We start from the raw sequence: 21,093 nt of genomic DNA, 5'->3' as shown, positions 1-21,093 counted from the left end.
AAGAGAGAAAGATATAGGGGATATGTACATCAGGGAGCCTCAGTGACAGGAGCGATTGGCTTATGTAGCCACCGGAAGCTTCCAGATCCCATATTAGACCAATAGCACGAGGTCTTGTATGTCTCAGGCTCAAACTCGTTGACTTCCAGGGGTGTCTGAAGTTTGAAGACCGACGAACACATGCTATGATGCGTCAAAGAGCGTGCGTCGTTGGCAGACTGAGTGGCAACAAGCAGCTCTCGAGGGCCATCAACTCTATACTAAGCTGCACATAAACCTTGTCAGTAACCCCGAAAGAACATGCATCTGTATCCTTCATTCCTGCCATTTTTGCTCAGGATTGCCTCCGTTGAAAGGAGGTTTGTTCAAGACATTCTTCAAGACAGGAGCCAACGTCTCACATGAATAGGATTCCACACCAGGTACCATCTATTCGGATCCAAGATGCAAAGATATCTAATTTGCTCTATATGTAGACCATCTGAGCACTTGTTTATCCCACGTACGCTGAAAGTGTTGGGATGTCTCATCCATCACACGGATGGCGGGATGCCCAAGAACAAACACTGCAAACACTCAGTGTATGGTCGATTTTTGGACAACTTCAACATTTGGAATGTTCATACAATTGTGATCAATTTCAATTTATAACAGCATCTTATCTTTATCAAACAGTTTGAGTTCTTAGTTTTCTTCTCTGGATTTGACTTACTGTTCACCCGCAAAAATAGCCTTGAAGCCGTCACCGGAGTGAATTATTAATCCATCCCCTCCCCGGAAGGCTGAAAAGCGCAGCCAATAAACACGCTGAGGCGCATTTGGCATCATTATAGTTGATATGGCTGCCATTGCACAAGGGCACAAGGTCCATCCAGACGGTCGGACGTGGAAGAGTCATTTTCCTAAGGGTGATCTCTGGGTATTTGGTTATGGGTGAGTTAACTTATTCTTTCAAAATGGTGTCGCTGAGGCGTATATCGAATACTGACTATGTTTATAGGAGTTTGATTTGGAAACCGCCTCCACATTATGGTATGTGAGACTGCGTGTGAAAGTGTTCAATGACAGCACCAAAACGAAACCTTGTATTGGTCGTTTTTGATCAAGAATCAACTAACTATATCGTCCAGACCAGCGCGTACCGGGCTATATTAGTGGCTACGTACGGCGTTTCTGGCAGGTGCGTGAATCCTTCACCTGAGGAAAGGGCTGTGCACATACCCGCGTTCGAAATATCCAGACTAACATTGGTTCTTGTCCATGAATCTAGGCCAGGTATGTTGTTGACTGCACATATGTGTTGAATGCGCATACATTGTCATTCAAACTACTGAGAATCACAATCACTAACTTTCTCCCAAAGTACCGATCACCGCGGCACCCCCGAGCAACCAGGTCGAGTAGTCACCGTAATTGAGCGAACCTTCTGGGAGACTCTGGACGACCCGGTATGTCTCACATATCCCTAATATACACAGCCATATTAACATACCCCTTAGCTCGCTCACCTAGAATCCGAATTATCCTCCACAGGCAAAGTCTGGGGCGCTGCATACCACATCCCAGCATCCCACGCCGAAGAAGTCCACGACTACCTCGACGAGCGGGAGATTGACGGGTACAGCGCGCACTACACGCCCTTCCACCCGACAGTTGATGTCTCAGGAGCTAGCGACTCGACTGGGTCCTCTCCAATCATCTGCATGGTCTACATCGGCCAGCCGACTAACCCGCAGTTCCTGCGTGACGCAGCTCATCGCGAGCCGCAGCATGTGGCGCAGGTTATTAGTGCTGGGCATGGGTTGAGTGGGAAGGGTTCTGAGTATTTGTTCATGCTGGAGAAGGGTCTTGAGGGTCTTGGGCTTGGGACAGCGGATGTTCATGTCACGGATTTGGTTAAGAGGGTTAAGGCTATTGAGGCTGAGCTTGCGGAGGCGGAGGAGGAGGAGGCTGAACTTAAGGTTACTAGGTCTTTGGAGGTCCCGGCTGAAGAGGTTGATCGTGATGGCCGTGAGACGATTGAATGAGGTTTATGGGTTGAGGCTCTGTTGATGACTTTGATGTTTTTTTTTCGTTGGCACATAGTATAGCTTACATATTTGCCTAGAATGCATACATAGATGGCGAAAGGAGCAAGTGAAGAATTGGCGTAGGTCGTCTTACGAAAGGCAGCAGGGAAAACTATCAGAACCCTCTATGGGGGATGAATCGACAATAAGCCTACATAAACTGCTTACTATCTTGCTAGTTATACATGCTTTTGGCAATAAAAAGTATACTGTCTTCATAGGAGTACATGGACTTTGGTATAACACTTGTTTGTCTGATATTGTTATAGAGTACTTTGGGGTATCTCTCGCTTTAGACTATACCCTGGGCGGGAATGACCTTTTCTACAAAGTAAGGATGCCCAACGGGAATTGTGTCTCGCATAAGTGTAATGGTCACGCATAATAATAGCACATTAAGTAGCAATGGCAGGCGATGCCTCGTTTTCTCCCCTGGAAAACCCCTTATCGTGGTACATAGTTCAGTTCGTCCCCGTAACCCTTGGAGAGGTTCAAATTATGCTTAAATATCCATCAAATCACCAGTCTTGCTTTGTGTTCACTGTTATAGCAAGGATATGTCGTGGAACGCAAACACATTGCAGATATGGAACCACATGGATCAAACTGCCAAGAGAGAGAGAAGGCCCCAAAATTTTGTAGGCGAGGTAGGGCGAAACGCAACCGTATAAGATCTCAAATCTGCATCCAATAAAACCAAAGATCGAGCCAGAAACCCATGTTCCCTTCCTAGCAAGTCCTGCGCAAGAAAAATAGCAATCCCCGTTACAAAATTCAATGACCAGTGTAGACCCCGCTGTTCCCAATTCATCCTCCACCATATTTAAGCCATTGTAGATCGTCACTTCTTTTAAAAATGAATCGCAGAAGAAAGGCGCGTAGGGAGGAACTGAAAAAGACACTCAATCATCTAATGATGACCGTCTTGAGGAGCCTGCTCGTGGTTGTTCCCGCGCCAGCCTTTAGATGTTAGTTAAGATCGCCATCAAGATAATGCATTAACTCACCTCCGCCACCGCCATATCCAGTATTGGGGCCACCGCCTATATAATCAATTAGCGAGAACAACAAGAAACGTCCAAATAAACAAAAACTAACCATAACCGCCGGGACCACCTGCGCCGTAGCCAGCGGGCCCGCTCGGAGCATAGTTGTTGTAACCACGGTTGTAGCCCCCGCCGTATCCACCAGCGGCACCATTATTGTACCCGCCATTATTGTAGCCAGCGTAGCCACCTGCACCACCCTGGTAACTAGATTGCGGCTGGGAATTGTATCCACCGCGGCCCTGGAAGCCACCCTCGGAGCGCGGGGGGCGGTCAAATGCTTTGTCAACGCGAATGACCCGTCCGTCAAATCTGAACAACGTATGAGATTTCTCTTGAACCCAAGATAAATGTGAGGTTAAATGATTACTCTTGGTTGTTCATGGCGCCCAAAGCAGCCTCCGCCTCGGCGTCAGTAGCAAAGCGGACAAAGCCGAAGCCGCGGCTGCGCTGAGTCGCACGGTCCTTCACGACAATCTGTAGCCAGTAGACTTAGTAGAAGCTCAATAAACATAAAGTGTACTCTAGTTCAAGGCGAACTGACGGCTTCTTGGATCTCGCCAAATTGCTGGAAACCCTCGCGCAAGGTGTCATCGCTAGTGTGCCAAGAAAGGCCGCTAAATTCCATCGTAGCAACGGTTAGATTGCTTCCTACCAGCACGGATCTGTTCACAGATAGAAAATACACACTGAACGAAGAGCTTAGACATCGTGTTAAAGATCTAACAGAGGAAGCTGGAAGGAAGATAACGCTCAAGCCGACTATCCGAGGACGAGAAGACGAGGGTTGAAGGGAGGAGATGATCGGAAAGGAACGAAGGATAAAAATCAGAATCCGTCCGGGTGGTGAGATAGAAGGGAGATCCTAGTGGTTAAGAGGCGAGTCAGCATCCAGTCCGGTGTAACAATCACACTGCGTTAGGGCTTTCGCATTGCCGGGGATTTTCCGCTGGTCGGACACCAACGGCAAGCCCACAACGAGCAATATCCATTATGCTTACTGTGTCTTTGCTTGGGAGCTTGACCAGAGTGAGAAAAAGTCCGGGCTTAGCCTCAAGAGTACTCCAAGGTGGGGGAGGGGGAAGTGCTGCAGAGATAAACACGCCAAAAGCAGTCCCACGGCCCTAAACCTTGAGTTGATTCAATTGCGGGTCGTCGGGCTCTCAGCAATCAATCATATGGTATCCGGGGCTCCGTTTGGATTGGCGGCACTAAGGCCGACGGCTGATGTACCTTTGTTTGCCCCTCACTTGGTTGAAAATGCGAGGGATTCTGTGTCGGGATTCATAGGGCTGGATGAGTACTTAGCCTCTATTGTGAATCTGTGGACGGAGTACTCAGCATAGTACAAAGTAAGCCCATACTCTTGTCCATGAGGGCCGGGATATGTACATTCATGAAAGCAACAATATCTCGAGTGGAGTCTCCGCGCATGGACTGTGGAATTTTGTTGGATTTCCCGTACCTCGCAGGTCCATGCATGATTGGTTGTATGCGTGTTGATGCATTGTGGATTTCTTTCCTCATTCGGCCGGGAATTGACTGCTAAAAATTGGTCTAGCAATACAGACTGAGATCTGCATTCGATTACCGCCATTGGTCTAGCCTGTCAGTTCCATCGTCAGTCCCAAAAGTGGTTTTGCGTGTGCGTGCATCCGGGCAGAGAGGGTAGTGCTCCGTAGGCCCACATGCGGCTTGGGCCGTGGGCCGTGTACTCCGTATGCCGGGAGAGATCCCGGGGATTGGCGACGATCGGCGCCAGGATTGCGTCTATACAATGTTAACATCCGTCTCCATTAGATTGGTGGAAGAGCAGGTGTAGGGGAATGGCAGCGAATTGCTTCTGAGCAGAAGCACTTGGTAGATGAATCGAGTCAATGGACCATTCCCATCTAACAGTCGAGAGAGCATCAAAAAAGCAAACATTGTGAATTTATGGAAAGACGAAGAGACAATGAAAATACCGGATCGGGGACGAAGTTGAGATGGTCGCACCTTCTTTGGCGGTGACTGAATTTGTGTGCTCTCAGGCCACCTTACTCTGTCTAGTTGCCCATCAAATTTACTTCATTTCTACAGAAACAGCCCAGTCGCAGAGTTTCAGGAACTTTCTTGATGGAGAGCAATAATCCAATCTACCAGTGGCTTTCCACTGTGGAGGACCAGGGACAAAGTATGCTGTCACAAAAACTAGGAAGCTTACGCGCTAACAGAGCTTTAGCTGAGAACCAGGAACAAGTGAAGGACACAGCTCTTGCAACGGGCATACCACGGATCCACATCCCACTTGAGACGTCTGATGACCTGCGTGCGAATGGACATTCAGCTAGCAGGAAGAGAGATTCACGTCATCTCAAGGAAACGAAAGCATCGTCCACTCACGAGACCATACCAGGAAGTGAAGGTCATAAGAGATCTCGAAATTGTTACGAGCTAAGGCCCAGATACAAGACTCGCGAGGATCGCTATGAGTACAAAGGCCCATCATCGGCTGTGGAGACCCAGTCGCAGTCTCGCAAAGGAAGAGCCAAAAAGCCCCGGGGCAGGAGGCATACCATGAATGATGACTTCCGTGCCATCAATGTTACAGGAAACAGATTGACAGTAAGCAGAATCCTGCAAGTCCTCGCTGAATGTTACTTACGCCAAATAGCTGCGCAGCAATACGAACCTGGGTATATTCAACAAGGGACGGTCTTCTTCTGTGGCCAATCAGCACGGAAACACCCCAGCCGGACTTGCAAAACCTGCATCGGTCACCAGGTCTCAGAAATATGTCGCAGAGTCCGATCTTGCCTTTTCTGAGATGAACTTTCTGTCCCGGAGGAGTAATCTCAGCCCGTATCCCATGTCAACTGCCAGAGAAACTCTGGATGGACAGCATGAGAGAGAGTACCACCCACAGGAGGTACAGTTCGATGACCCTGCACATGACTCCAAACTCGGCACGTCTCACTCAGACAACAAATTGGTTGATGTGAAACGGAAGCTTGACGCCTCAGTCATGCCGCTGTTCGCATTTGAAGAGGCGCCTGTCAGTGAGATGTACCCAGTTTCCGGTCACTCTCGGAGTGCTTCCCCCATGCCACACAATAAAAGACGGAAGATATCAAAACAATCATCATCTATTCCATACACTTGGACTGAAACTGAGGTCGACGACACGGAACAAAGCGATGCCCTTGAACAGCACCTGCTAAACCTGCTGCACGTCGGAGTATATCCCCAAGGTCTATGCTCTGAGACCAAAAATACTGTCTTGACCGGACGATATTGGAGTCTCGCCGAATTATGGGAACTGTTGGAGGAGAGAAAGACGTCATGGTCAAGCGAAGCAGGCAGACAAAATCGAACTTCACCCGAAGCCAACACGGCGCAGCTAGCTGCAGTCAAAGCCTCTCCACAAGAGGTTCCCAAGGTCACTGCAGCAGACGATTTAGACGTTCACAATGCCGGTAGCGTACAGAACGAAACATCCAAACAATCCGCGGATTCGGACATTGCTTGTGAAATGGGTTGCAGTGTGAACAGTCCACCCAAACAACCTTCAGTTCTCGAGCAACAACAAGATGGACCACATGAAGCTTCAGATAAGCCGGGCTGTCTAAGCCTCCAAGCTTCCAGGGCATTAAACAGCCCAGATCGTTTCATAGACACCTTGAACGAAGATCATGGTGAGCCTTCCCACCAGGAATCGGCAGAGGATGCAGTCCTTTTCCCAGCATTACCAGATGTTGAACAGCCGCATATGTCTGACATCGAATTTTATGAGCTGGGCCGAGTCGATGATGATGACGTGTTCTATCGCACGCTGGATGCTGCTTACTGTGCCATCGTGCGCCCAGAGGTCGTGGCAGAGGTTGCATCAGACTTACAGCAGTTACTTGAATCACCCGAACTAAATGGCAATGATCTTCCGAATACTCCAGAGCCGACTAGTATCCGGGAACCCGATATTCCTACCGGACAGGTAGAGGGGGCAGAGCCAGAGCATTTGGTAACGGCCTCCCAAGACATCATACAAGACGGGTATGATGGAAGGCCATCTGAGCCTTCTTGCAAACAAAAGCTATCTACGAGCCATTCGAATGATCCTTGTGTTGACCAGAACAATGATTTACCATGGATGGCTACCGGATACGGCCAGACACAACCGCGCGCGTCAACTGGAATTGATGCGGGACATGCTAAGCCTCCAGGATTATCTGGCTTCTGGAGACAGAACAGACTCTATTGATCTTCATCAGCAATATGATTATCAAATTGGACAGCCGAAAGTGTCAATAGCAAACTTTGATCGCATTTGCATCAATCATCAACCATATCAAAGCAAAGTATCGCCAGCTCCATGTACATACCTAGCTAGCTTAAATCCAGCTGTCAATAGAGATTTGGCAACCTCCCCTCTGAACTCAGATGATCAGGCCATAGCCTATTAACAATGATTGGGCTAGTTCAGTCCATATTGACTCGACGCTTTTATCTAAATCAAGTCCCTCAACTCTTTAGCCACTGAAGAGAACCTCCAAATCGGTAATGGTTTAGACTGCACACTGTTGCGTTGGTTTATCGATCTTGATGAGGGTTGATGAATTGATTGGGTATATAACAGTCTTGGAAAGGAAAATTAAACGCATCATCAGATGGCTCAAATCCAAATGCTTGTCTCTATTCAAGCTATGGAGTTGACCTATCCGTTTATGCCGCTGTTGGACGAAGAACAATTGCGAACCACGGGGCATGGAAGGCCAGGGAAAAAGATACTGGATTCAGTTCAGGATTCCCGGCAACGCCAATCAGCGCGGGGATTGTTGGGGTTTGGATTCGACGAGGCAATCTTGTAGCTTTTGGCTCGTGGATATGTTGCGGAGTCCACGAAAATAAGTCGGGTCGGTCTTGTATAGGGATTCGAACGCTGAGAGGTGGGGATCGTACGGTTGACGATGGCACGCCTGATAAAAATGATATGCAGCAAGTGCTTACAAGGCGATTGGGACTACAATCTATCATAGACTCGCAGCCGCCTCGACCACACCCGTTGCCTTGAACGCGGCCGGGTTCCGCATCACCACCTCAACCGGGTACTTCCACTGCATGAATCGCGTCCAACCTAAACGATCAACCAATCAGTAAGTTGCCCTCTCGTACAGCGAGATCGTGAAGCTTGTTCGTGTCACATACTCCAATATGCGCATCGCCGCCCTAGGTATTTCCCAATGAAGGGTACCAGGACCATAGTCAGAAGTAGCTCCAGTTGTTCAATGCTTTCTTGCCATTCTGCCTCAGCATCGGAGGAATATTCGGACAAGGTCTCAAGGTCGGAGTCGTGTGTAGATTCTGAAGGGAGAGAGGCGAGCTCATCGTCGGACTCGGAGTATGAGTTCTGTCGGGATGGGACCATGTATGCGGACATCGAGAAAGAGGGATTCGAGCTGTCTGGAGAGGGGAAAGACATGATGGAGATTGTTGTAAAGAGAGGTGGGGGTGAGTAAATGAGGGGAAGCGATGTTGATCAAGCAGCGGCCTGCCTACTGCGGTTATACGTAAATGTGAGAGCAACTGGGCTTGTTTGCCTGGATCGACCGGCATCGCCAAGCTCCGTAATCAAACACGTGACCTGTAATCTGGTGACTCAGTTATGGGTCACGTGCCTGTACCGCGATAACAGAATCAGCCTTCAGGCCTGGCGATATCAGATTCCAGCGACAATTTTGCCTCTTTACACTCTTACTCTAGCTCCTCGCATTCGCAACAACCTAAACTCTCCTACAACATATCGTGGTGGAGTGAATAGCATCTTTGAAGCCTCAAAACATGGCGGACACTGTACGTCACACCCTTGTCTTTTTACCGACCCTCCCACATTTCTTTGAGTCTGCACAATATCGACCCCTCGGCCGCCAACCACAGTGATCCAAGACCACACATCGTTGAGCCCGGGGTTAAGGACTGGTACTTTCTATTGAAAAGCCAGGCTATACGATTTCTTCTGCTTTTTCTCTTTTTTCCCATAACTAACACCGATTTTTGCCGCTCCGCCCAGGAAATCGAGACGAAACAGCGCAAGTCGGTCGCATTCAGCGAAGGATCGGTCATCATGGATACCAACGGCCAAGTCACAGACGCCCCTCCGCTGAGAAGCCCACAGGCGGTATGCAATACCTCTCCGATCCCAGCCTCAATCCCCCCAGTCGCGTTTGCCACAGCCCCACTAACGATGTCTGAATACACAGAGAAGGAAGTCGACGAGGTCACCGAGATGTTCAAGGGTCTTTCAAAAAAGAAGAAGTCCTCCAAGAAGTCTAAGACTGCCGACGCCGGCGATGACGAGGAAGCTCCCGCCGCTGATGGCGAATTCGATCCCTCCGCGCTGAAGAAGAAAAAGAAGAGCAGCAGCAAGTCTAAGAAGGCCGACGCCACCGACTTCGACGCCAAGCTCGCTGAGGCCGGTATTGCTGAGGAGGCTGGTGAGGAGCAGCCCGAGGAACTCCCTGAGGGCGATCTCGAGGCCGGCACCGGTATCTGGGCGCACGACGCCACACAAACCATCCCCTACTCGCTCCTCGTCTCCCGCTTCTTCTCCCTCATCGAGAGCCACCACCCCGACCTTCTGGCCACCGGCGCCAAGTCCTACAAGATTCCCCCGCCCCAGTGTCTGCGTGAAGGTAATCGTCGTACCATTTTCGCCAACATTGCCGATATCTGCAAGCGCATGAAGCGAAGGTTCGTTCTGCTCCTTTCCTATTTATTCGTTGAGTTCACCCTCTAACTTTCTTTCTAAATAGCGAGGAACACTGCACCCAATTCCTGTTCGCCGAACTCGGTACGTCAGGCAGTGTCGACGGTAGCCGTCGCCTGGTCATCAAGGGAAGATTCCAACAGAAGGGTATCGAATCGGTTCTGCGTCGCTATATTGTTGAGTACGTCACATGCAAGACGTGCCGCAGCCCCGACACCGAGCTCAACAAGGGAGAGAACCGTTTGTATTTCGTTACTTGCAACTCCTGCGGATCCCGTCGTTCCGTCGCCGCCATCAAGACCGGTTTCCGTTCCCAGATCGGCCGCAGAAAGCGTGTGGGCTAAGCGGATGGTGCTGTGCTGGCAATTTGCGAGGAAAGGGCTTGTTTGTATCTCTTCCTTATGGCGTGTCACTTACTAGAGCTTTTGCGGGGTGGAAGCAAAGCACTGTTGCTTTTCTTTCTACCCCGACGGGCTTGAGATGAGGAAACGATTTGAACAATAAAAATAGTTTCGCATGAAATGGACTGATATCAATATATCTTGCCTTTGAAGCAGTATGATTTTGTATCTAAGCGAACGTTTAGAGTTATGGTAGGATCGTCATCGCTGTTTAGTTTAGCTCCAAAAATCGACGTCTTAATTGGTCTTCAGCATAACCAGCCAGTGAAGGTGAGTATTTCAGGATTCAAGCTACCTGGGTAGGTCCTACGGTTGAGCCGAACGCGAAACCCAACATAGGCTTTTAAGGACTACTATATCAAAATTGTTGAAAGTTGGAAAGTGAACAGAGCTCCACGTGAAATAGGCTTATATGACTGAGTACTATTCTCTTATTGACGACTTGATATAACGTGGAGACCTGCTCGCGATTGGGCCTGCCCCTAAGGCATAGCGTGAGTATACAACAACAGCACATCGGCCGATGTCAGATTGGGACCCAAGCGTATTTCGCGGAATCAAATCAATGTATCGAAATTCGAACTGCAAATTGCTGGCTCTGGATTTGTCCAACTGGATCAGCGCTAGGATCGCAAATAGGAGCTGGTGACCTTCATCTGGGCAGCGAAGGCCTTGAGGTTTCTGGTTTGCAGGTATACGGTTCCCGGGCCTTTGAATTTGCAAGCTAGTCCTTCGCGAGAACTGAAAGTAGAGAAGAGGCCACCAGAGGCAGGTCGCTGAATATCGTACTCGCATTTCCATGCAACAAGGTGACCATTGTCGACGAAGTAAGATTCCCCCTCTTTAAGCTGTATTATCAACCTGTATTAGTAGGGCAATAGTGTAAAGGGAAGAATAAGGGAGAAGTTACATCTTTCTTGATGATTGCTCCAAAACTTTGCATCCAGAGCAAACCATCGCCGGTGAATTCGTAGATGAAGAATCCTTCTCCGGAGAAGACCCCTTTAGTCAAACTCTGGGGCTTGTCATCATGTTCAACACCAGAAGTGTGAGCTAGGAAGGAATCCCTTCCTGCGTGCCATGCCTCTCCCGTGTTGATCGGGAGGACAATAATATCTCCCAGCATAGGGGGCGCTAGAAGTACCTCCCCAGGACCAGTGTAGTGTGACGTAGTCATGCTACCACCAACGAAGAGTTTCTTCATTGAGAAAGAGAAGCTTCCTCTTAGCGTTATTGTTGGCGACATTGCAATCATTGCACCTGTGACAAAGTAAGCTTGCTTAGACCTCAAGGAGCCAATGGAAGCGACACATTGGACAACTGTTTATCAAAGGGCTGTCTTACCTGGCTTGGCAGTCAAAGGGCAACCCACTGCCAATTGCAGGGTCAAAAGTGAGTTGGTATCTCGGTGGCTGATTCTGTAGCTGCCTCCATTGAATACTCCAACATCGTCCTGATTAATCGAGTGTGCTCCGACAAACTGTCCATATGCTGGTGCCCCTCCGGGCATCTTCTCCATCGTTACTGCTTGGCCAATGGACTGGTTGTAAAGGAATGCTGCCTCATTTTGCTTGGCAATCGGATCACCCTGTGTCGAACTGGCCGATGGGGGAGTTGGATATTCTGCACTGGAATAGCCCTGTCCGTTCGGTGGTGGGCTAATTGAGGATTGAGGTACTGGATAACCTCCATTTGACGGAGGCGTCTGCCTGGGGGTGGAGCGAAGTATGGTTGATTGGATGGCGAAAATGCTACTCAACACATTAGTATAGCTTTGCTTCCGACTGGATGGATATTAATTACATGTCTGAGTCGGTGGAGCTATTTGAGTCAGTCAGCCTGCCTGCGCGTTTCCCGAGAGTTCAAATGTTGTGTACTTACCAGACATAGGCGGAGGGGCGAATTCGTGTCGCTGCGACATGATGAAAATCGGTTCCAATTCAGGAAACTTATATAGGGGTCAATTGAACTGAGCTGCTTAATTATTAGCATGACATTCCAGCTGCTGTCGACTGACACTCACGGGCTTCTTGGGTTGCGGGGTAGGAAACGATGAAATGTGGACAAGCTTGATTTTACAGGATAGAAGTTATTGCTTTCTGAGATTTTGAGGAGCCTAGGGGGAGGTTTCAATTCTGATTAGGGTTGGAGAAGAAGCTGTCCGGGAGGAACAGCATCTTGCGGCGGGCCATTCTTTTTAAGAGCACAACTTCAACTCCGCACTAGAAGCTCCGGCTAAAACTAGACCGGAATTGGCACAGGAAGCGATCACCCGTGTGACAGAAAGGACTCACAGATCGAGAGTCAATTTGTTATGTACTCCCCGTCACACTAGACTACTGCATGCTCATCCCCGCCGAGCGCTTAGCTGCCCCTCTCTGTGTGCCCCCTGCACAACGTGATAGGTCAGCTCCAGAAACCACCAGACGATCTTCATTGGCCACTCTATTACTCCATAGAGGCCAAGAACAAAGAAACCTTGAGAGTCGGGTGTCAGCGAGCTCGGGACCTCAATGTTACTGTTGAAAACTCCGCCAGACGGTAGGAAGTATAGCCGATATGATGGGAGATCAATTGCAATGCCACTACAAATTACCTTTGAAATGAACGTCCTTGATTCGATTCGAAGTGACACAGATCAAATCATGAATGAAAACTAACTGGGAAGAGAGGAAAAGCTTTCTTTCAAGGAGATCTTGAAGTGAGACCAGGTAGCCAAGATGCCAAGGAGTTGCGAACTGATGGCTCCAGTATGGCTATAGCCTCATGGAAGTTCGCTTCTTTCGCCATATCCAGAACTGTATGCCCCTTGCGGTCTTTCATATGAACATCAGCTCCTTTGTCCAACAGTACCCGAAGCACTGGCAGAGAACGTTCACTAGACACTGCCCGCATAAGTGCAGTTCTCCCGTCGGTATCTTGGGCATTGATATCCGCTCCATACTTTATCAGCAACTCGAGGGCGGCAAGTTTTTCTTTCGCTGCAGCCCAAAGAAGTGGTGTTAAGCCATCAGCTCCGACTGGCTCTGTTCCTGCACCACTGGATAAAAGCAGCTCAACAATGTCAAAATAGTCACTGGCCGTTGCCCACCACAGCGCCGTCATCCCATGCTGGTCCGTCATATTCGCGTTGGCTCCGTATTGGAGAAAGGATGCCGTGGCCATAATATGTCCACCATATACGGCTGCGATCAGGGGCCTTCCGTGGGGAGCTTTGTCGCTGCCATTGGGATCAGCGCCATTATCCAACAACATGACTATCCCCTCCACATTTCCGAGGGCCGCTTGGCTGAACAATGCAGCGCAATTATCTACATCGGGAGAATCAATGTTGGCACCCTGTCTAAGAAGGACTTTCATAGCAAAATGGGAGTGTTTGTGGGCCGCAAGAGCGTATCCCAGTGTGATAATGGGAGGGATGCGGTCACTCAGCTCCACCCATTTCAACAAAAGGAAATAAAGCAAGCAGTCGTATTTGCTTTGGACGGCCCAATCGAAGCATAACTGCTCCTCCTCTTCTTCTCTAAAGCGGTCGGCACAGGTATTCTCAGCATCCGTCAGAGTGAGCCAAGCTTGCATGGTGCGGATCCCCGTTTCGGTGGCTTCCAGATCCTGGTCGGTGCCAACCACACCAGGCAAGCTCTCTGGTACATTGAGTGACTTTAAAGCTGGCTGCATGAAGCTCATTCCCGGTACTTTTGTTGAAATAGTCCATGCGGTCCAGCCTAGTTGGCTAGAGAATGAACGCCACCATTCAATACGATCTTGTGACATGGCCCAATCAGAAGGCAGCGATATTTTCTGAGTCTGGAGAAACTCCTCTCTTATATCTGAGTTGAGAAGCTTGCAAACTTCTGCGAACCCTTCCTTTCGAACAGTTTCGCTGTTGTTCAACAAAGCTCGGCGGCAAAGATCTCCTAACTCGTAGACTGACCGTTGGAATTGGGGACCCTCCGACCGTTCACAGAGCCAACGAAGCAAATGAAAGGCATTCTTCCATTTTCCCTGGCTTATGAGCTGTTCTCTCCGCGCTCTGACTTTAGCGCAGTCAGCTGCAAGGTCAGGCAAAAGGTTTCGGTTTCTCAAAACAGGAATAATGCATAGCAATGCATCCTCCCTTGAGCCCAGATAATGGGCTTCGAAGCAGGATACCAGTTCATCGATTCGCGTACAGGAACCCAAAAGCGAGTTCTGTATACCAGAGACGACGTCGACTTCCCCGCCCAGCTCCTTCACATTGAGACAAACTTCTTTGAGGAAATGAATGAAGATATCCTGGGCAGCCATTGTCTCCACTTCATTTTCAGTCTTGATAACAAGAAGATTCCCTAAGGGAAGACCTTCCTTGGGCTCAAAGCCGAATAATCGACGGGAGTCGTCAATAAGGTCAGACGGGACCAGTCGGGCCTCTGTTTGTCGGAATATCCATTTGTGGAAGTAAAGGTAAGTCTCCTCCTTACTTGCCTCTTCTTCGCTCAGTCCGACAAGACGAAAGAGTCTCGAAAACCCGCAATCATCGTCGGACTTATACAGAGACCAGGTCCACAGGCCTAGTATTGCTTCCATCTCGCTAACTTCCATTTTCCATCGAAGAGCATCACCACAACGCATGAGACCAATGGAATATGTTCCCGGAGATTGGGTGACAGAACCTGGAGAAGCACCCCTGCACTCAAAGCCGAGCCGGAACTCAAAGGTCTTCCCGAGGTCAGCTCCCCAACCGGAGATCAAATCCATCGTCGACTCGATCGCTTGTGCAAGATTATGAGCCATTCGTCGAATAGGCATGTCGTCCCAGGTAGCATTGAAGCCGTGGTCCGAATTAGATGTGAGATTGGCAAGCTGAGTTCGTGTTCGGATCAACTGTCTTGCCAATGGCGCGTCAACGTGAGGCACGAACCTTGGTGAAGGTATCGTGGCTGATCGATCAGGTAATGAAACCATATTGAAATATTCGACGTTCTCGAGATAAAAGGCGAAGGCGTCTAGTTCCTGATGTTTATGACCCATGAGATCACGGTCACCCTTCATCTTATTTTCGTCTGGTGCCATTCTTTCTGTGCGTAGACAGGTACGTATAATAGACATTAGGAATGTCGATCCCAGCTGGGCCAGGATAACAGATGCATGAAGGCCTCTCAGTCCAATAAACTGGAAGATAAATCCCAAAACCGTCGATGCGAGGGTAGAGTAAATCTCCAAATACTTCCTGTCAAATCTTCGATCTCTGATCGATTTGATGTAACGAAGTTTCTTGGTCATTGAAGACTCTGGCCCTTCATTGACAGCCAAGAAAGCATTGAAGACCTGGTCACCCACATTTTGATTACCGGGCTGCAGCCAGTATATCTTACTTGGCTTTTCTGCTTTGAGATAGAACTCCTTTGAGGATCGCTCCATGATGAATGCGCAGAAGAACATCCCCAGAAACAGAAGGGTTGTCCCGATGAGATAGAGCGGGAATGCGTATGAGGCGACGGCTTTGTCGTCTTTCTTGAAATGCTGGGGATATACGAACACTGTGAGTGTAGCGTACGTAATAGTACCTAAACGGATTGTCAGTGTTATTCCGGGCTCATCGAAGAAGTACTGACCAGTCTGCAGTACGCCACCAATTATTGCAGCGCAATGAAACCAAAATTGATCTCTCCTCTTGATCCCCTTGTTCAATGACAGGTTTGGAATGTCCAGTTCAGGCAGTTCAGTAGGCGAAACTTTGCCACTGCAAGACCAAGCCTTTTCCTCAAGGGCATCTTTCAAAGTGCCAATCTTTGTCCCCTTTTCTCCGGTCTTATGATCCACATCCTCCCAAGCAACTATCTCCACGATCTTGGGCCGGCCAAAGACTCGTGTGATGCCACCGTCATTGAAGAGCTCTGCAGTGGATTCCGAGACGCAAGGAAGGAGTTCACTCTCAGCTTCGGCAGGACCTTCTTGTGCGCGTCCGACGAATGCCCTGAGGGATGAACTTCCACAGATCCTGATCACCGACACAACAGCAGTCAAGACCCCTAGCGGTGAAAGGGCGAAGATAACATTATCAAGAATGCTGATGGACTCAGAAAGAAATTGTTTCGTAAGTCGTTCACCGAACAAGGTGATTAGAGGAGCCTTTGATCGAAATATCAGCACATCCACTTGGAACCTCATTCAGGCCATATAGATATGGACATACCAAGTCCGTAGCAAGATTGTTCGTAAAATCATCCCAGTTATCATCCGCCTTAACAAAAGGAAACAAAGATATAAAAAACAGTATAGAAAGCATCGTATGAATAATCGTAAATCACTAACACATCAATTCATAATAAGACATAGACCATAAAGAAGAATTAATAGAACTAACAGAACATCCTCGAGCAAGTGCCCGACCACGCTCTCTTAAAGAGAACACCGCTCGATCCTCCATCCGCCATCGATGGACATCTTGTGCCGATCCTCACTCGATTCAGAGCCAAGGAACAGAGCCCCATGCTTGCGAGGCGTCTCCCCGTGGCAATAATAGAACGCCAACTAATGATATCAAGAAAACTATCATCATGGCTTTAATTTCGTCGGGGTCTGAAACCCCCTAGTGTACCTAGCGCAGGCGTGTAAGCGCTGCGCTGGCGAAAGTCTTCGTTGTCACTGCACTGGTTGCGGCCCGCGTCGCGCTATAACACGGGCTGCGGGGCTAGATGGGGGGCTATCCTTCGGTCAGCGTCTAACTTATCCTTGCTGCAGGGTGGCTTAGGGGAAGTTAATATATATAGGATGCCTGTTATGCGGGGAGGGGTAGAAGGGATGTTAGTAGTGTAGAGTGGTTGGTTGTTGGGCTATCCTCATGTTTTTCGTGGCTTTTTTGCTTCTTATTTTGGGTTTCTGGGATGCAGGATTGATCGAACCCGGGCAAAACTAGGGAGACAGACAAATCTAAGGGCAGAGATATGCGCTCTCTCCTGCACTAGGGCCAGGGGTGTGGAACAAGTGTGAAATCAAGGGAAATCGCGGCGATTGGCAACAACATGGTCTACCTGAGAGGGGCGATGAGGTTCACACCGCTGCAGGCAAATGGAGACTTCTGCTGTTACGGATTGTGTGCGTAGTTCAAGGAATTGACCCTGCTAACGTCGAGTTTCAGATTGAACACAAGGGGATGTTGTCAACTTCTGTGTTGAGGTCCAGATCAATTCCCTTGTTGACCAGTTTATATATATTTGGGGTCAATTCATCAAATCCATCCAGGGAGGAAATGTGGACACTGCGTATAAGACCGCGGGAGGCAATTCAACTCGTAAGAATTTGGAATCAAATAATGAAATTTATGATCGTGAACAGTTGATGTCAATGTTACAGTTGACGTCGGGGCGGAGATTCTCAGATCTTGGCTTAGGCTACATAATAACACCCGACCAAGCAACCCCTGTGTTTCCTGACTCTCCCGACTCCAGTTTTTTTTCTTTCTCTGTTGTTATTCTGCAATTGTCTCCTTCAATCTCAACCACCCGTGTCCTTTCATAATGGCGGCCTCCAGCGAGTTCGCGTCTGCCATGACCACCCGGTCGCTCCGCATGGTCCGGACGGTATGGCTTCCCGGCTTCCCGTGCCTGAAATGTGGCCCAGGTACTAATACAACATAATTCAGGAACTAGAATTCCTTGCCGATGCCTCTGTAATCACTCCCCAACAGCTCTCTTCCATTCTGTCACAGCTACCCACCGATTCCGAGACCTCTCGGACGGTGCACACATCACCATCGCCGCCCCGACAACAGGCACAGCCTGCGCCTGCCCAACATGTTCCAGTGCAAGCGCAGCCCCCTCCAGCCCCTTACACGCCCTCATACTCGCCTCCTGTCTCACAGATGAACAATGCGTCGATTAATGAGAAAGCCTTTATGCACAATCAACATGTTCCAGTGCAAGCGCAGCCTCCGCAGGCCCCGCCAGCTTATCCCCAAGTCCCGCCAGTCCTCGGTCTTGCCTCGGCCATGTACGCATACACACCTACCGATGCTGGTGACTTGGCCCTGCAGCCGCAAGATCGCATTCAGATTATCGAGCACATGAATGACGACTGTAAGATATTTCGTTCTTATCTGATATGGATACCAAGCTAATGATAAACAGGGTGGCGTGGTCGCAACGAGCGGACTGGTCAGGAGGGTATCTTCCCTCGAAGCTACGTGAACGTTGTGAACGAGAAGGCTGGTATTTCTTCGCCCCCGCCTACAAACTATGGAAACATGCCTCTTGCAGTCAGCCAGAGTGGGCAGCCTGAAGACCCCAACGACCCAAAGAAGAACAAGTTCGAGGAAGGAGGCAAGAAGTTCGGAAAGAAACTGGGCAATGCCGGTAGGTCTTATATACTTTTGGTACTCGTTCGGTTTCTAACTTGATATTAGCAATCTTCGGTGCCGGTGCTACTGTTGGCTCCAACATCGTGAACAGCATCTTCTAATCATACGGCCAAGCTATTTTGCTGGGCATTTTGCTTCGTATTCACTTCCATTGATACGGCGTTGGTGGATTGAATTTTTGCTTCGAATGGATTGACTGGACTCAACCAGCATCGCTTATTGGCGGGCTTATGGCCAAATATTTTGGCGGTCCCAGTGTTCAGACGCTAATTAGCTCTTCATTGCGATATGATCTAGTTTTATGGCTACATACATACCTCAGCCAATGACTTTCCTGATATTCTGGATCACACCCGAAGTTCCCTAGGGCTTGAATCATACAGCCACAGAAAGCTTACCCATGTAGGCCATTAGAAAACCCGACGGAAGCGAAATATAAGAGAAAGGCTAGGAATTCTGCTACGAGTTTACCCATACAACGAGAAGGAATGAGGACAGAAAGCATGAGTCGGGGTCGGGAATAAGCCTTCTAATTGAACGCTACTACTATATCTGCATCAAATATGGACAGGCCCGTCAATTTCTGTCCTAGTCTGCTCTTGGTCGTTCTCCAGGACGATGCCTAAGCGTGGTCACCCTGTAGGATGGTGCGCGTGGCGACTAGTTGGGGGAAAATGCTCCTTGAACATAAGCCTCGGAAGAATTATATTCCAAACTGCATGCTGAACAGCAATATACTCTAAGCCCGGACAGGTTCCATGATCGAGAAGCTATTCATGGAAGATGGCTCTTTTTCTCCGAAAAAATGACTTGGGAACACTACTGTCATGTATTGATTGTTTTCCTTCCATATGTGGGTGATGGACTTCAGGTGAACTGTTTAATGTACACACCGGACCATGCCATCGCTGATATGTAAGAAAAGATGTAACTCAAGGAACAACTTTGGAAAAACCAAAATTCCTTGTACTTTGTTCTTAGATTGAGTCGCCGACCAGCCTAAGAGTCTGTAGGCCTAATTTATCTCTAGGGCTACCTTAGGTAGGTATGCGATAATGTACGATGAGCAGAGAGGCTAAGCCTATCCTGGTGCCCGATTTGATGCTCAGCCTCATCGTGGGGGCCCTTGATTGAAGACTCATTGTGACTCTTATGCTTACTTTGGTACAACGTTTCACCTGGCATGCCGTTTGTGAATGGCGATTGGTTCTTGGAGGCATATTTTGTTGCCCTTTGCCCATGATACCAGTGATTAGGGCTGAGAATGTGCACGCAAACCTTATGACATCAAGTTGTGGGGCGAGTTCATTGTCTTGCCGATGCTTTGAAGCGGCCTGATCTATATGCTTTATATACAAATGACGGGGGAGATAGTATTGCTGGAAAACTCTTTACACTTATGCTAGATCCTCGGTTGTTGGATGAGTCTGAATGTATCCATGGATGAAATAGTGTGTAGTTATAATTGCAGGTGGCTGTGGCGATCAATGTGGTGGGGGATTGCCGATGGGCATAGCGAACCCCTAGGACAATTTTGAAACACTAGAAAAGAGGTGAACCCTTGCAGAAAACTACAAATAGTCATACAGAACTTATAGAAATACAAAATGATTTGAAATATAAAAAAGAGGTTCGCCACAGTACGAACAAGGACGCCTTTGACCCAGATATACGCTAAACCCAATACGGACTAGCGCGGGCTCCCCTCCCTCGAGAAGCTTCTGTGTCATCGATATAAATTGCATTTCTCTCTTTACCCTCACACGACCAACGTCATCTCCACCCTCACCTATCATTCTTACCAACCTCAAACCACGCACATCACCAAATCCAACCTCATTTCAAAATGTCTGACTGGGAAAGCACCACCAAGATTGGCAGCAAGTTCCGCGGAGCTGGCGCTCAACCCCGCGAGACCGTCGTCAAGGGCAAGAGTGCCCTGAACGCCGCTCAGCGTTCTGGCAATGTCTACACCGAGAAGAAGTACACCACCGGTAACCTTGTATGTGAAATCTCCTTTGAAATCCGGAAAAATGACCTTGAATCTTTACTAACACACTATCCAGAGCGCCAAGGCAGGTGCCCCCGAAGGCCAACACTTGACCAAAGTCGACCGCAGCGACGATATCGTCAAGCCCAAGACCATCGGCCACGCCGTCGCCGACGCCATCAAGAGACGCCGCACTGAGGAGGGCTACAAGATGACTCAGAAGGAACTCGCCACCAAGTGCAACACCACTATCACTATTATCCAGGATTTCGAGCGTGGAACCGCCGCCCCCGACCAGAAGGTTCTCGGCGCTATGGAGCGCGTGCTGAACATTAAGCTGCGTGGTTCAGACATCGGCTCTGAAAAGTTCCCCAAGAAGAAATAGATGAGGTTGAGTCCGTGGCCTTTATCCCTTTGGGAATGAGACTGGGGCAAATATCAAGTTTTCTGCATTTGCTTTTTTGCGCTCTATGACTGTCATGTTCCTTCTTCATTTTCATGAGACGTCAC

The 21,093-nt window shown here is 48.9% G+C and overlaps 10 protein-coding genes across 10 annotated transcripts; 5 read left to right on the top strand and 5 right to left on the bottom strand.

Annotated features, from left to right (window-relative positions):
• Window positions 1-29: 29 nt before the first annotated feature.
• N7519_009316 (uncharacterized protein) lies at window positions 30-825 on the bottom strand (the record flags this gene model as incomplete). Its single annotated transcript, XM_057296089.1, has 2 exons — window positions 30-255; window positions 713-825. The coding sequence occupies 2 exons, from the start codon at window positions 823-825 to the stop codon at window positions 30-32; spliced, it is 339 nt and encodes a 112-aa protein (XP_057143971.1).
• A 13-nt stretch (window positions 826-838) lies between these two features.
• N7519_009315 (gamma-glutamylcyclotransferase) lies at window positions 839-2,027 on the top strand (the record flags this gene model as incomplete). Its single annotated transcript, XM_057296088.1, has 6 exons — window positions 839-933; window positions 1,001-1,032; window positions 1,131-1,180; window positions 1,271-1,275; window positions 1,364-1,448; window positions 1,500-2,027. 6 exons carry the CDS (start codon window positions 839-841, stop codon window positions 2,025-2,027), a joined length of 795 nt encoding a protein of 264 aa, XP_057143970.1.
• Window positions 2,028-2,979: 952 nt separating this feature from the next.
• N7519_009314 (RNA recognition motif domain-containing protein) lies at window positions 2,980-3,825 on the bottom strand (the record flags this gene model as incomplete). The annotated part of the gene is made up of 6 exons (XM_057296087.1): window positions 2,980-3,029; window positions 3,077-3,112; window positions 3,168-3,427; window positions 3,486-3,592; window positions 3,660-3,732; window positions 3,806-3,825. 6 exons carry the CDS (start codon window positions 3,823-3,825, stop codon window positions 2,980-2,982), a joined length of 546 nt encoding a protein of 181 aa, XP_057143969.1.
• A 1,405-nt stretch (window positions 3,826-5,230) lies between these two features.
• Window positions 5,231-7,352, top strand: N7519_009313 (uncharacterized protein; the record flags this gene model as incomplete). Its single annotated transcript, XM_057296086.1, has 3 exons — window positions 5,231-5,288; window positions 5,337-5,719; window positions 5,769-7,352. 3 exons carry the CDS (start codon window positions 5,231-5,233, stop codon window positions 7,350-7,352), a joined length of 2,025 nt encoding a protein of 674 aa, XP_057143968.1.
• Window positions 7,353-8,121: 769 nt separating this feature from the next.
• N7519_009312 (uncharacterized protein) lies at window positions 8,122-8,570 on the bottom strand (the record flags this gene model as incomplete). The annotated part of the gene is made up of 2 exons (XM_057296085.1): window positions 8,122-8,225; window positions 8,297-8,570. The coding sequence occupies 2 exons, from the start codon at window positions 8,568-8,570 to the stop codon at window positions 8,122-8,124; spliced, it is 378 nt and encodes a 125-aa protein (XP_057143967.1).
• A 359-nt stretch (window positions 8,571-8,929) lies between these two features.
• N7519_009311 (translation initiation factor eIF2 subunit beta) lies at window positions 8,930-10,198 on the top strand (the record flags this gene model as incomplete). The annotated part of the gene is made up of 3 exons (XM_057296084.1): window positions 8,930-8,941; window positions 9,159-9,838; window positions 9,901-10,198. 3 exons carry the CDS (start codon window positions 8,930-8,932, stop codon window positions 10,196-10,198), a joined length of 990 nt encoding a protein of 329 aa, XP_057143966.1.
• A 680-nt stretch (window positions 10,199-10,878) lies between these two features.
• Window positions 10,879-12,176, bottom strand: N7519_009310 (AIM24 family protein; the record flags this gene model as incomplete). Its single annotated transcript, XM_057296083.1, has 4 exons — window positions 10,879-11,103; window positions 11,166-11,575; window positions 11,600-11,932; window positions 12,137-12,176. 4 exons carry the CDS (start codon window positions 12,174-12,176, stop codon window positions 10,879-10,881), a joined length of 1,008 nt encoding a protein of 335 aa, XP_057143965.1.
• Window positions 12,177-12,940: 764 nt separating this feature from the next.
• N7519_009309 (ankyrin repeat domain-containing protein) lies at window positions 12,941-16,523 on the bottom strand (the record flags this gene model as incomplete). Its single annotated transcript, XM_057296082.1, has 2 exons — window positions 12,941-16,366; window positions 16,431-16,523. The coding sequence occupies 2 exons, from the start codon at window positions 16,521-16,523 to the stop codon at window positions 12,941-12,943; spliced, it is 3,519 nt and encodes a 1,172-aa protein (XP_057143964.1).
• Window positions 16,524-17,754: 1,231 nt separating this feature from the next.
• On the top strand, window positions 17,755-18,694 carry N7519_009308 (SH3 domain-containing protein; the record flags this gene model as incomplete). Its single annotated transcript, XM_057296081.1, has 4 exons — window positions 17,755-17,817; window positions 17,880-18,312; window positions 18,364-18,588; window positions 18,639-18,694. 4 exons carry the CDS (start codon window positions 17,755-17,757, stop codon window positions 18,692-18,694), a joined length of 777 nt encoding a protein of 258 aa, XP_057143963.1.
• Window positions 18,695-20,439: 1,745 nt separating this feature from the next.
• mbf1 (multiprotein-bridging factor 1) lies at window positions 20,440-20,968 on the top strand (the record flags this gene model as incomplete). The annotated part of the gene is made up of 2 exons (XM_057296080.1): window positions 20,440-20,595; window positions 20,660-20,968. The coding sequence occupies 2 exons, from the start codon at window positions 20,440-20,442 to the stop codon at window positions 20,966-20,968; spliced, it is 465 nt and encodes a 154-aa protein (XP_057143962.1).
• Window positions 20,969-21,093: the final 125 nt, after the last annotated feature.

This window comes from Penicillium mononematosum (genome assembly GCF_028829835.1).
Source record: "Penicillium mononematosum strain IBT 11891 chromosome Unknown utg000005l:1.0-9366267.0:1.0-9372171.0, whole genome shotgun sequence".
NCBI classification, from domain to species: domain Eukaryota; kingdom Fungi; phylum Ascomycota; class Eurotiomycetes; order Eurotiales; family Aspergillaceae; genus Penicillium; species Penicillium mononematosum.
Note: the sequence above shows the minus strand (reverse complement) of the source record. Positions and strands in the feature narration are given on the sequence as shown.